This window comes from Myotis lucifugus, unplaced genomic scaffold (assembly GCF_000147115.1).
Source record: "Myotis lucifugus unplaced genomic scaffold, Myoluc2.0 scaffold_689, whole genome shotgun sequence".
NCBI classification, from domain to species: Eukaryota; Metazoa; Chordata; class Mammalia; order Chiroptera; family Vespertilionidae; genus Myotis; species Myotis lucifugus.
Window position 1 is genome coordinate 152,688 of NW_005871737.1, and position 13,080 is coordinate 165,767.

Sequence of the window (13,080 nt, forward strand, 5' to 3'; positions counted from 1 at the left end):
CGGCCAACGCATCCCTTTGTGTTTGAGAACTCAGGGTACCAGCGTAAGCAATCAACCTCTTTGCGGGGTCATTATTCGAACAAATATGTCAGAAAATCTAATAGTCTCATCCTAGCTTTCAAATGTGTTACTATGCAATAAAGTTTTGCATCTATTGAATCTACAAAGGACCTCGAGATATGCGATGGTCTGCTATGAAACTTCCTTGTCTTGTAACCTATTTGTTTCTGGTGAGATTAAAAATCACAGTTGACTGGTTCTGTATGCAAGGAACGTGGTGCTCCCCCCCACAACCCCCTTGATTTTGTTTCTGTTTTCTCTCAAGTGGCTGTTAAATTATATTATCAATTCCTAGTTTGAATAATGGTGATTTTCAGCTCTAAATGAGTTCTCTTAACCAATTAGGGCAGATTCAAACGATCTTGCATCAGTTCACTCTTCAAAAATGTTATTAATAATAAATAGACTGTAAATTGGACCCTCTGAGCTGAGGATTAAAAAAATCGGAGTGGCCACACGACCTCTTCACACTCTAGCCAAAATAACCTTCTAACCTGGACCACCCTCCTTTCCCCCAATCCAAGTTCAAGTTTAAGAAAGGTGGTTCGTCCTGATTTACATCCAAAGGCCGTAGTTTACAACACCGTCTTTAAGAATCTAAGTAGCAAGGAAGAAGGCAGTGCAGTATTTACTCTTAGGTCTTGAGAAATAACACTCCCCTAAGTCAGCAACCCCAATGGAAATAGTATATCTCTAATCCATATATCGCTATGTTCATTCTGTAGATGGCTTTTAAAAGTAGAAGACTGGCAGAAAATGTTCTGATAAGTAATTGTCAAAATCTTCATAGCAAAAGGAATAACTCTCCGTAGAGTTTAAATAAAAGCACAGGAACATTTTAATAGATGATCTGAAGAAAGTCCTTAATGTAAAACGTTGTAGGACAAAACAGTAACAATTTCCATAGAAGCATTTGTGTGTGTGTGTGTGTGTGTGTGTGTGTTTGGGGTTTTTTTGCCCTTGGGAATATATCAATAAGGAAGTTGAAAAAGCAAACCACAGATTTAATACGACTTGTTTTATATGTTGTGACAGGGAGTAAGTATGTGTAATGTTCACTGCTGGATTCGTGTGGTGTGTGTGTGTGTGTGCACCACAAAATCGTCAGCGTTTTACGAAGCGTGTGTGTAATGGGAGCACGAAGCGTGTGTGTAATGGGAGCGGTGTGAGCTGTTTCACTAACATATCAATAAAGTGGCAATTTGTTATATAGCCAAACCTAATGTCGCTGCTGCTCCAACTAACAACAAAGACAGATGCTGCTAATTAAGTACGCATTAAAAAACTGTTAATACGGATACTCCATTAAAACCATATGATAATGAGACTTAAATCTTTAATCAGAATGATCAGCAAAACTTTCTATGTGGAAATCTGTGCTTAAGATGTTTCCATTGGAGAAATAAATATTTGGCCTCGCCGTGGAGTTGTTTTCATGCACAAACCTTGCTGCTTCTCTCCAGGGAGAAGTGAAGATGGTAAGAACAGAGTGTGAAAATATCTGTGTCTTGTTTCCTTTTGTTTTGCAGACATTCCACACACCAAGTCTTGGGGATGAGGAGTTTGAGATCCCCCCAATCACGCCTCCCCCAGAGTCGGACCCCGCCCTGGGCATCCCGGATGTGCTCCTGCCCTTTCAAGGCCTCAGCGACCCCTTGCCCTCCCAGGGCAGCGAATTCACACCCCAGTTCCCCCCTCAGAGCCTGGATCTCCCGTCCATCACCATCTCAAGAAATCTCGTGGAACAAGACGGCGTGCTCCACAGCAGTGGGTCCCACATGGTAGGCAGCAAGCTGATTGCTTGCAAGTTTTTTTTATCCTCTGTGCTTCTCCTGGCGAAGCTCTGAGATCCACGTTCTGTCTTCTGGGGGGACACGTGGATTGTTTTTCCTTCCGCCGTGTGAACACCGATACCAGATCCATCTCTGGTATTGGCAAGAGGGCACGGGGTTGGTTGATCGTCACATAGGAAAGAGGGCGTTCCCACAAGATCTTTCTGATTTGAAAGGATGTTTTAAAAGTCAGGTCCATGGATTTGGAAGCAGGCCGTCTTCCCCGGCCTTGGGTTTAGCAGAGAGATGGACTTGAGTTGCAAGGTTGCCCAGGCGAGAGTTGAGAAATGGTAGCCCTTACCGAGTGCCCAGGTCTTTTGCGTTCGGTGGGTTTATCACATCACGTTTATGATACACGATCTGCTCCTACCTCAAATGAAATATCCAACCGAGATACAGAGAAAGGGGGAAAGAATCATCGCTTCTAACCAGCAGAGGAAATTATAGATTCGGTTATTGTGGGAAATATACCTAATTGTGTTATTTATTGTCATAAACATGGCATAAGGCACTCCGGAGAGCGGAGATTGCTAATGCAATCGCTTTGGTTCTATTTTTCTTAGTGAGCAATTATAGTCGGCAATCGCCAGAGGAAAATCTCCTTAAGTATTTTAAACTCTTCTGCTGGGATTTAAATTTTTTTTTCCTTCTTCACCATAGGACATAAAGCATTTGTGTCTGTCTAGGTGAGGTACTAAGCAGGCATTTTAAAACAAGATGAATCGTTTAGAAGGCCTTTTTTTAAAAAACCCTGATAAAATGAAACAGATGTGTTGGTATAACAAAGACACAGATCCTCGTGCCTGTTGACATATTTCTCTGCACGCCAGGACCCTGGCCGGTGATGTTTACCGGGTTCCTGGTTAATTCCCCAGATGACAACAGACAATTGCAAAATACGGAGTGGATTAGGGTGCGGAGAATCAGAAATATAAGAAATATAAGATTACTTTCCCAAATAGGATTGCGGCCGCATAATTTTCTTTGCCTGTGATCTTTTGTGCTTGAGCTGAACATCAGGGTTTTGTCTGTTTTTTTTTAATTTTTACTTTTTTTTTTGTCGGAAAAGAACGTAGCCAACAGTCTGGAAAGGGTCATTAACTATTCATAAACGTTCCTCGCCATCGCAAAGAATTGTTTCCTGTGGACTTCCTGACATTTATGTCCCTTTGACCCAGGAAGAGGGTCCCGGATGTCTCTTCCTCCACAGTCAGGTTTGCCATGTTGAGCCTGGGAAGGAATGAAGAGGGTGCTTGGTCCCCAAGGGAGTTAGCCAGGGCTCCCCATTATTCATAGATGCTCAGCGAGGCTCATTCAAGTCTCGGAAATAGTTACAAGACCCTATAGTGCGTGCTACCATGTGTACTCTATTAAATTGGTAAATATTGATTATTAATAATCGAAGAATCTGCCTTTACGTGAAACATCTGATGAATTACCTTCCCTTAAAGCCACAATCCTGTTATTGCTGCTATAAAAAAAGTGTAAAGGAGGCATTTTGACTATGAAATTTCATTTCATGGTCAATCGCATTTACCGTATGGGGAAGAACTAAAGATGGAATCATAAAATAATTATGATACTCGCATCCACTTGGAGAGCGGTGCTTTCGTGGGCTGGCGTCGGGAGAGGGGACTCAATTTTTAATGCTGCTTTCGTGATGTATTGCTAATCACTGACGCAGCTGAATTATGCCATTGATTTTTAAAAGGATAAGTACATTAGCTGAGGGCGGGCTGCTGTCGTGGCGTTTGCACGGACCTCATCCCGTTCGCCGGCGCCTGTCTGAAGTTTTTGCTGCAGCCCGGTGATATTTATTTGGGCTGGAAACAAACTCATCTCGTTGAAAAGTCGAGTAGAATTTCACCTTGAAGAAATGTCATGGCGTTTTAAATCACCAATCTTGGGGGAGGGGGTGGAGGTGGTGGGAAAAAATGTACCCAGACAAAATGATGATGAATACAACGTGTCGTTGGCTTTGTTCTATGTATGACTTGACATGCTCACCTATAAACTCGGATCTGGGATCGCCGGAGGCATGGCGAAAAACAGGTTGTGTCAAGGTTCGCCCGTCTCTCTCCGGGCACCCAGTTGGCCGGCGACACCATCATGGTCTGCGGCAGCTCCTGCGAGATTTCCCTCAGGAAGGTCACCGGGAAAATGACACGTCATACCGTCTCCATCACGCATGCGGCGTCCCTGGGTGCATGGATAGTTCATACCTGGTGCACGGCAGACGTGTTAGTATCCCCACGAAGCGGCTGTCTGTTGAGGATGGCGGGGGTGAGGGAAGACCATCCTACAGGAGGCAAAGCCCGCTTCTTGATGTTGCGTGACACCAGCTTTTGTTCAGGAAACCATTGGTTTCCCTTTCAAGAGAGTGACGTTTTGTCACAGGACTGATCGGCTGCGCTTTTGTTGGCAACAAACACAACAGGTTTGTCTTCCTGGAATGTCTGCCGTTATATTTTAAAACAGAGAGCAGGAGCAAGAGGGGGCGATGGGAATGACTCCAAGGAAGCAGACTCAGATACAGAGAACAGACGGACAGCTGTCAGAGAGGAGAGGGGTTGGAGGCTGGGTGGAAAAGGTGAGGGGATTAAGCAAAAAAAAAACAACAAAAAAAAAACAAGACCCCACAAAAATCAAACACAACATACACAACAAAACTCATAGACCAGACAACAGTTTGGGGATTACCAGAGGGGAAGGGGGGCCGAGGGAGGTAGAAGAGGGTACAGGGGGGATAAATGGTCATGGCAGGAGACTTGACTTGGGGTGACGAACACACAATACAATCTGCAGAGGATGCATTATAGAATTGTACACCTGAAACCTATGTAATTGTATTCACCAATGTCACCCCAATAAATTCAATACAAAGTCAAAATAAATAAAAAAAGACAAAACTTAAAAAAACACACACCATGAGTCTAATAATCAGCATTCGCATTTCGGAATATGCAAATGATGCTCCGGTATTCAAAAGCGAATTGTGGAAAAAATGGAAAGTCGGTGCCTGTGTGACTTCAAAGAAAAACCTCCATTTGCTTGCGGTGGATACGTGTATTCCAAAGCAGCGTGCGGTTGACGAGTAGAAATCAACAGTACGTTTTGGTTAAAAAAAAAAAAATCCTTACCTCTACTCATTATTGCCAGTTCAGATGACCATCTGGAAATTATTTTAATCTGCAAAAGATTGCAATCTGCAAAATCTACAAGCAGCACGCCAAAGGGCTTTTGTGGGTTTTTTTTAACACCTCTCTATAATCTGCCGGCCTGCCGAGTAGCATCGACATCAGTAGTACATCAATTTCAGAAAGTGGATTATTTTTACTAGACAGCTATTGTGACATATTGGGTCAGTCATAAATGAAAGATATTCATGCAAGCATGCAATACTTGTAATGAAGTCTCACTCTGACCTTCTGTATGATTGATTCTGTAATTTAGTTTTCTCAGGCAGTGCCTGAAATGAAATGAAATCATGTTGAACAAGTTTTGAATACCCACAGTGCACCAGGAGAAGAAAAATCTACAGCCCTAGAGGCTTGAGAGAGAGCCGCTGAACGATTTATCTCTATGCTATTATAGCCTTTGCCAGCATTCAACATTCTTTTTTTTCTCTCCCCTTTCCCTTATTTGGCTTAAGTACTTAATTCTGCAGGTAGCTGTAAATGGGAAAATAAAATGCTGTTCAGATTTAAAATGACAGGACAGGAGTATGTGCAGGGAACTGATAAAATATCTTGAATAGAACTGACCTTTCATGTAGCTGAAAGTTACTGGGGGATTCATCCTCATAATTACCATATAGATTATTTTTATTTCTTCCCTGCAATGAAACATTTCAGAGAGCAGGAGTGCTGATTGAATGAAAATTGAACTTGTTAACATTCTTTTCAGCTTAGCCTGTTGTACATAACAGAAGGTTAGCTTTGATGAATTTCAAAATTCCCTTTGATAGCCGAGGAACAGACAGTAAAATAATTGTCTCTTGTCTGATGTTTTGTAGGCCCCGCCCCAAAAGAGAATTTATAAAACACACTGATAATTCCCGGGCGTTTTCTTCATGCATTATAGTTCCTGTTTGGAGGACTGACATTTTCTGTGGGGCATGGGCTCTGGATTTAATTGTGGTAGCACATGTTTATAGAAAAATGCCACACGGGTGCCCTTGTAATATCAAACATAGTATTAGAAAATTGAAAAAGATGGAAGTGAAGGGGGGTATATTTGAGTATGGCCGCTTTGTGTCTGTTAAGGAAAGAAAGAGAGAGAAAAGTCCTGTAGGAGACGAGCATGCAGAGGAGAAAATGATAAGCTTTTAAAATATTCATAAGACACTTAAGTCATAATCTAAACAGATGTCATTTTTGACGACCAGAAGAAAATGGAAATATACCAAAGTAAGACATCTGAAATGATCAGGCTTATGTTAGATATTTTTATGTTTCAGACAGTCGTTTGGTGTAAGGCTCTGATTTTGAAGTGGAATTATATTTTGTTTCTACAAAATGACTGGCTTGCCATTTCTAGACTCGGAAAAGTCTCCCTTTAAGAGAAATAGCAGACTTTCAATTAATACCTTGTTTTAGCAATGTTGCTTAATGTGTTACAGATAACACAGTTATTTCATGGGTCATTAATGTGTTTAATGCGTGGAACGTTCTATTAAAACAAGCCCTGATGATTGTTATGAACATGTGCGTTGCCATCGTCAATAGAGTCTGCAGAACGAAATTCCACAGGATGATTACAGAGCCATGGGGGTGCCAGGGGGGCGACCAACAATTTCTCAAACAAATTGAATGATCATTTCAGTAACATTTATTTTTGGTCAAGTCATGGTCAAAATATTTTTACTGTAAGTTACCAGTAGCAAACGCATGACTTACGTAATTTGAATGGACTAGGACCCATCTGTTCAAAGTCTAAATTATAAATTATAAAATTGAAAAACTGTATCAACTTCCAGAAAATATTTGCTGAGCACCTACTAAGTGCTATCCATTGTTTGGATAGACTGATTATACTATTTATAAAATTGTTTCCTTGCCCTAACTAGTTTGGCTCAGTGGATAGAGCGCCGGCCTGCGGACTGAAAGGTCCCAGGTTCGATTCCAGTCAAGGGCATGTACGTCAAGGGCATGTACCTTGGTTGCAGGCACATACCCAGTGGGAGGTGTGCAGGAGGCAGCTGATTGATGTTTCTCTCTCATTGATGTTTCTAACTCTCTCTCTTTCTCCCTTCCTCTCTGTAAAAAATCAATAAAATAAATTTTAAAAAAATTGTTTCCTTGATCACCCACCAGTGTCTCTTTCATGTACTACAAAAATTCACAGTCTGTTTCCTGCTTTAAAGATGCTTATCATCAAAAGTCAACTTGAATGCAACTGCTACTGTACCTTGACAAGGCCACAGACATTTTTACAAGCTACCTTTCTTCTTCCTTTTTTTTTTTTTTTAAAAAAAAGGTATGTTTTTATTGATTTTAGAGAGAGAGGAAGGGAGAGGGAAAGAGAGAGAGAAACATCGATGTAAGAAAGAAACACCAATCAGTTGCCTCCCATACGCACCCCTATTGGGGATTGAACCTGCAACCTGGATATGTGTCCTGACCGGGAATCCAACTCGAGACCATTTGGAGCACAGACCTTTCAGTGCACAGGACAATACTCAACCAACTGAGCCACACCGACCAGGGCCTTTCTTCTTTCTTTGTAGAGCAAATAACCTTCTACCATACATAGCTTAAAATAAATACCATGTTTTTTCCATGTATAAGATGCCCCCATGTATAAGACGTCCCCCACTTTTCTAATGCAAAATTAAGAAATCAATATTTTAAACATTTTCCTGGTTTTCCTCTTAAGGCCTTCTTCTTTTTTGGCATCTTAAGGAGTTGTTCTTCCTGTTTTCTTCACTGTCTGATCATACACTCAGTGGGAGGAGGTCCAAATTGTCTCTCTGCAGCTCTGTTTCCATGCTCTTCTGCAGAGCTGATTGCATTCAGTTTGAATTTTGCAGAATAAGACCATTGCTTACCAGTATTTATCTTTTTACTTTTTGACATCTTTATGGGCTCAAAACGCTACGGTCCCTGTTGCATCTGTGCTCTCTCCACCTCCAATTACGGCATCAGCTGACGTCAGTAACAATAAGGCTCGTGATTGGAGGAAGCCTGTTTGACCAGGTATGGGCAGCTATGCACCGCGTGGCTCCCTCCTCGGCTGATTTCTGTGTATAAGAGGCCCCTCAATGTTCAGTCTAATGATTTTAGAAAAAAATAGCGTTCTATACATGGAGAAATATGGTATTCTTTATTCTCAGCCTATAAATACTTACTGACCCTGAACATACAAGTGTTGTCTTTAAGTTGAGTTACATTAGGCCCATCTATTAAAAGAGGAGTGTGCTCTGAACTTCTAAACCCAATTAGATGTTGTGAAGTGTGATTATTTGTGCTCGGGGTATAACATGCAAGGAAAAGTGTTATTGGGAAGTGATTCATTTCCCTGGACCTTGTTGGTAACATAGATAATCTATAGTTATCTACTCTCTATCTATATAAAAGGCTAATATAATATGCAAACTGTCCCCTCAGGAGTTCAACCGGGAGAACGGGAGTTTGATTGCTCACTATGATGTGTGCTGACCACCAGGGGGTAGCACAGAACATGGTGACCAGCAGCGGCGGGGCGCTGAGGGAGCGAGGGAAGGAGGAGGCGGGGAGGTGAGGGAAACTGTGAACCATCCAGTGGCAGCGCACTGGTGGCGAGGGAAGGAGGAGGCAAGGAGAAGGGGAGGTGGGAAGGCAGGGAACCTAATTGTCCCTGATAGCTGACCAGGCCTAGGGACCTACCCGTGCATGAATTTCGTGCACCGGGCCTCTAGTACTATAATATCGCCAGTACTCCCTGCTGGTTCAGGGAGAGTAGACGCACTGTTTGCCGTCACGCAGATTCCCGAGTGAACCTGGCCTGGTGGCTCCGACAGTTCTTCAGGGATGAGGGTTACTCTCCATACCTTTGCCCCATTTTCTTTTGTTCACAGCACTTGCCACCCTTTGAAATGGTCTCTCTTGCCTGTCCTATCCCTTACCTGTCTCATTTGCTGCTGTCCATCCTCAGGCCTGGAAGATTGCCTGGGTCGGAATACACTACTGTCAGGCTCACAATAAATATTCTATTTGTTGAATATATGAATGAATGAAGGGGTGATGAGAGAATATTTCATTTGTTTCAGGAACCTACCTTGACTACTAAATTAAACTGGGGGGAAAAGGGGTTTTAGGTAGAAACAGCTGTAATAATGGAAATCCTCTTTAAAATTTTAATTTAGGACTGAATAAAATAAGCACGGAGCTGACTTCTTGGTAAAACAAAGGAGTTACAGGAATATAGGAGCAAAATGCCACTAAGTGTTTTATGATAAACTCTTGAAATCTCCATTTTGCTAAGAAACTATTAATTAACTTTTAGGAAGACTCTGTCGGTATGTTTGATTATAACCCTGGGAGTAGTTATTAAGTAAAAATTATCTATTTCGGAGCAGAGATTTTGACGAAGTTACACTCTGTGGTATGTAGGGTCTGTAATTATCATTGGTGTGCTTTTGGCATAACTGTATTTGTTCCAAGGTCTATTTGGGTTAGAAAATACAGTATTTTTGCATAACTATCGATTGTTGTTAATTTGGAAATAAAGTTTTAACAATTGCTGTCAGACAGAACTAAGTAATTGAGCACAAAATTACTAGCCTGAATTTCATATTTGTAGTTCTCTGGTATTTGTTAATATAATGCAAGGTTTGTTTGTGGTTTTTTTACTGATCATTGTCTAATTACTTCATTTTTCACCAAGTATTGATTAAAAAACTAGCACAGTGAACATGTATTTAGTCACACTCTCTAATATGTTTGGGTTATTTGCTTCTTAATTAGATATTATCTTCCATTATGAAAACCTATCATTGGATCATTATTTGTAAAAGGAGATGGAACGTACACTAAACACAGTTGTCTATTAGATTTTACACATTTTTTAATGATAAAATCAACCCAGATGGAAGTAAGCACCGTTGTAATGAGTAAAAAAAAAGAATAGAATAATAATGGGGAATATTTAAATGTTTAAAAATAAAATTGAAAGCTTATATCTTCCCTTTGTCTAGGAAAGTTGTTTGCAAACCAGGGGGAGTTTACCCCCCAGGAGACATTTGCCAAATGTCTGGACAGTTTGTGTTTGTCACAGCCTGGTGGGGGAGGGGAGAAGTACTAACAAAGCTGCTTCCCAAACAAAGAATGACAATGGACAACATGAAAATGTCAATATATTGTGGAACTTGAGAGACTTTACCTAATACTAGAGGCCTGGTGCATGAAAATTTGTGCACTCGCAGGGGGGGTCCCTCAGCCTGGCCTGCACCCTCTTGCTGTGTCTGGAACTCCTCGGGGGATGTCCACCTGTCAGCTTAGGCCCACTCCCTGGGGGATCGGGCCTAACCTGGCAGTCAGACCTCCCTCTGGCAGCCCAGGAGCCATCGGGGGATGTCTGACTGATGGCTTAGGCCCACTTTCTGTGGGGAGTGGGCCTAAGCCATCAGTCGGGCATTCTTAGTGCTGCTGAGGAGCCATCAGCCTGGCTTGTGGCTGAGCAGAGCTCCCCCTGTGGGAGTGCATTGACCACCAGGGGCAGCTCTTGCGTTGAGCGTCTGCCCCTTGGTGGTCAGTGCGCATCATAGCGATCAGTTGTTTCAGTCGTAATGCCGTTAGGGTCAATTTGCATATTACCCTTTTATTATATAGGATCACTGGACAGAGGATGGAGTGAGACCATGAAGAGAGAATGAGGTTTTCCCAAACGGTGAACTTTTTAGAAAACGATGCAATGAACCTGACATATAAAATCTAATTGTGAAAAGAAGTAGAAAAAGGCCGTGAGGGTTCAACCCTTGTTGTTGGGTAGGAGAGGGATGTCCTCTTATAATTCACTACTTGCTTTGCCTTTCCGTGATCATTGGTCATTTTTTTCAGGATTGAATTTTAATAACTGAGAGGTAATGATTTATAAAAAAGCATTACATGTCTGAGGTTTTATCCTAAGAATGAGTAAGAAATGTGTATCCATGGTTATCCATGTCCTTATCGTGTCATTACTAGTAGGAAAAACGGTGAGCTATTTTGAAGGAGTACGTATGAATTATTCTTGCCTACACATTGTCATAGTAAATTTATTAGTCCGTTCTAAATTACGTTTCATTAGAGTAATGTTGAAACGAATGACAAGGTCATTTTCAAAGACAGGAGGATCGATATATTGGGTTCTGTGGCCTGGCACATAGTAGGTGCTTAATAAATATCTTTAAACCGAGCTGACATCTTTCTCGTTTTAACTGGAAATCTAAGATCAAAGGGAACGTCTCTCCAGGGTTACTTTTTTAAGGAAAACGATTGGCGCTCTGAAGGATGGCCAAGTTCCCCAAGGCTGCTGTTAATAATCCGTGGCCCTAAAGGAACTTGGATCTCTGAAGAGGCATTTTCACCATGAATTGGAAAACACGTATATAATTACATATTGTTTTTGTGATGAATCACTATGCTTTCATTATGTTCAACTTGTAACAATGAAAATATCGGAAAACACGTATATAATTACATATTGTTTTTGTGATGAATCACTATGCTTTAATTATGTTCAACTTGTAACAATGAAATTGGGGGTCACCACCACATGAGGAACTGTTTTAAAGGGTTGCGGCATTAGGAAGGTTGAGAACCACTGTCTTAGACTGTAATCTTCACACATGGGAAGTATTATCTGATAACGGTGGGCCATGCGAAACACTAGCAGATTGTGATGTGTCGATTATGTGGTTCAGAGGTTACTAGGAAATATTTTAGATGCCCTGTGGGCAATAAGAAAGATAGGGCCAGCGTATATTTTCATTTGTGTTTTTTGGTTTTTTTTGCATTTGAAAGCTACATGGATATCTCTATGTTTTGGCAAAGCCGTGGCCTCATCACCAGTATTTTTCAGGGGTGATTTTTCACTCTGTCTCCGCTGTAGAGGGACCCCATTTTTTGTAGTGAAATGTTATGACCATCTCAATGTATAAAACCAATGACAATGGAGTTCCTTTTGTTAAAGGGAGGTTGTGGCCATGGAGAGCCCACAGATCCATTCTTCCCTCTCTTTGCCTCCACCATCGAGGCACCATGCTGCTTGGAGCAGTTTCTCCGTGGGTGTCCGTGGGTAGCTGTGTGGCCCGGAGAATCACAATGATCTAAGAAGGGGTATAATAGCGCCTAATTCTGGAGGCTTTTTAGAGGGTTGACTCGGAGAATGCATGTGAGGCTTAGCACAAACCCTGGCACATAACGTCCAGTCAGTGTTCCTTTTTGGCTCCGTGCACCCTGGCCATGGGTCAGCAGCAGCTCCCAAGCAGTCAGGTCCACAGGAAAGGCATACGTTGCAGGTGAACCTCAGGGAGCGCTGGCTGGGGAAGCCAAGAAAGCTGACTGCTTGGCCTTCTGTTTGACCTTGAGATCCATCCAAAGTGCTCTAGGTGTGGGATGAGTCCATCAAGTATCGGTACGTGCTGATTTTCATAGGCATTGGGGTTAGAGAGCAGAATAACTCCTCTCTTAATGAGAGAGTGTGTACATCATACTGTCCAGTTTAATGCCAGGCCCATTAAACTACCTTATTATTATACAATCAGAATTTAAATACTTAACTTAAATGTACTCTGGACATTGTTTGTAGATATCTGAAACATTTAGATTGCAATACGTCGGAAAGGACTTTTCAAAAACGTTCTAAGAGGTGAACATGGAGAGTAAAATTAAGAATGAGATACCTTCATTCCCCATAGTTGGGGCACGGAAGTGACGTAAGCAAGCAAAGGTAGAACTTTAACAGAATGTGGAAGAGTGGACAGACAGCTCATGATTTCCAAGAGAAATAGCTAAATGTGTAGGAGAATGCTAAGAAAAAATTGGGACAAATTGATGATGTGAAATCCACTTCTGTGAGACCAGTCCGCAGAGGGACGCACGCCAATAGAAGGTAGTATTTTAGGAACAGTGGAAGGGAATGTTGTCAGTGAGGCCGAGAAGCATGGGATTGTTCTGATACATGTGACTCATTTCTCTGGGATTCCACAGGAACTTGATAACTCAAA

General features: G+C 41.8%; 1 protein-coding gene across 1 annotated transcript in view; it reads left to right on the forward strand.

The window, feature by feature from the left end:
* TOX3 (TOX high mobility group box family member 3) overlaps positions 1-13,080 on the forward strand; it is a gene marked incomplete at its 5' end in the record, with an annotated part of 32,686 nt that overhangs the window by 3,346 nt on the left and 16,260 nt on the right. The window contains 1 exon segment of the mRNA XM_023746520.1: positions 1,590-1,841. Within this exon segment, the coding sequence (XP_023602288.1) occupies positions 1,590-1,841 (252 nt within the window).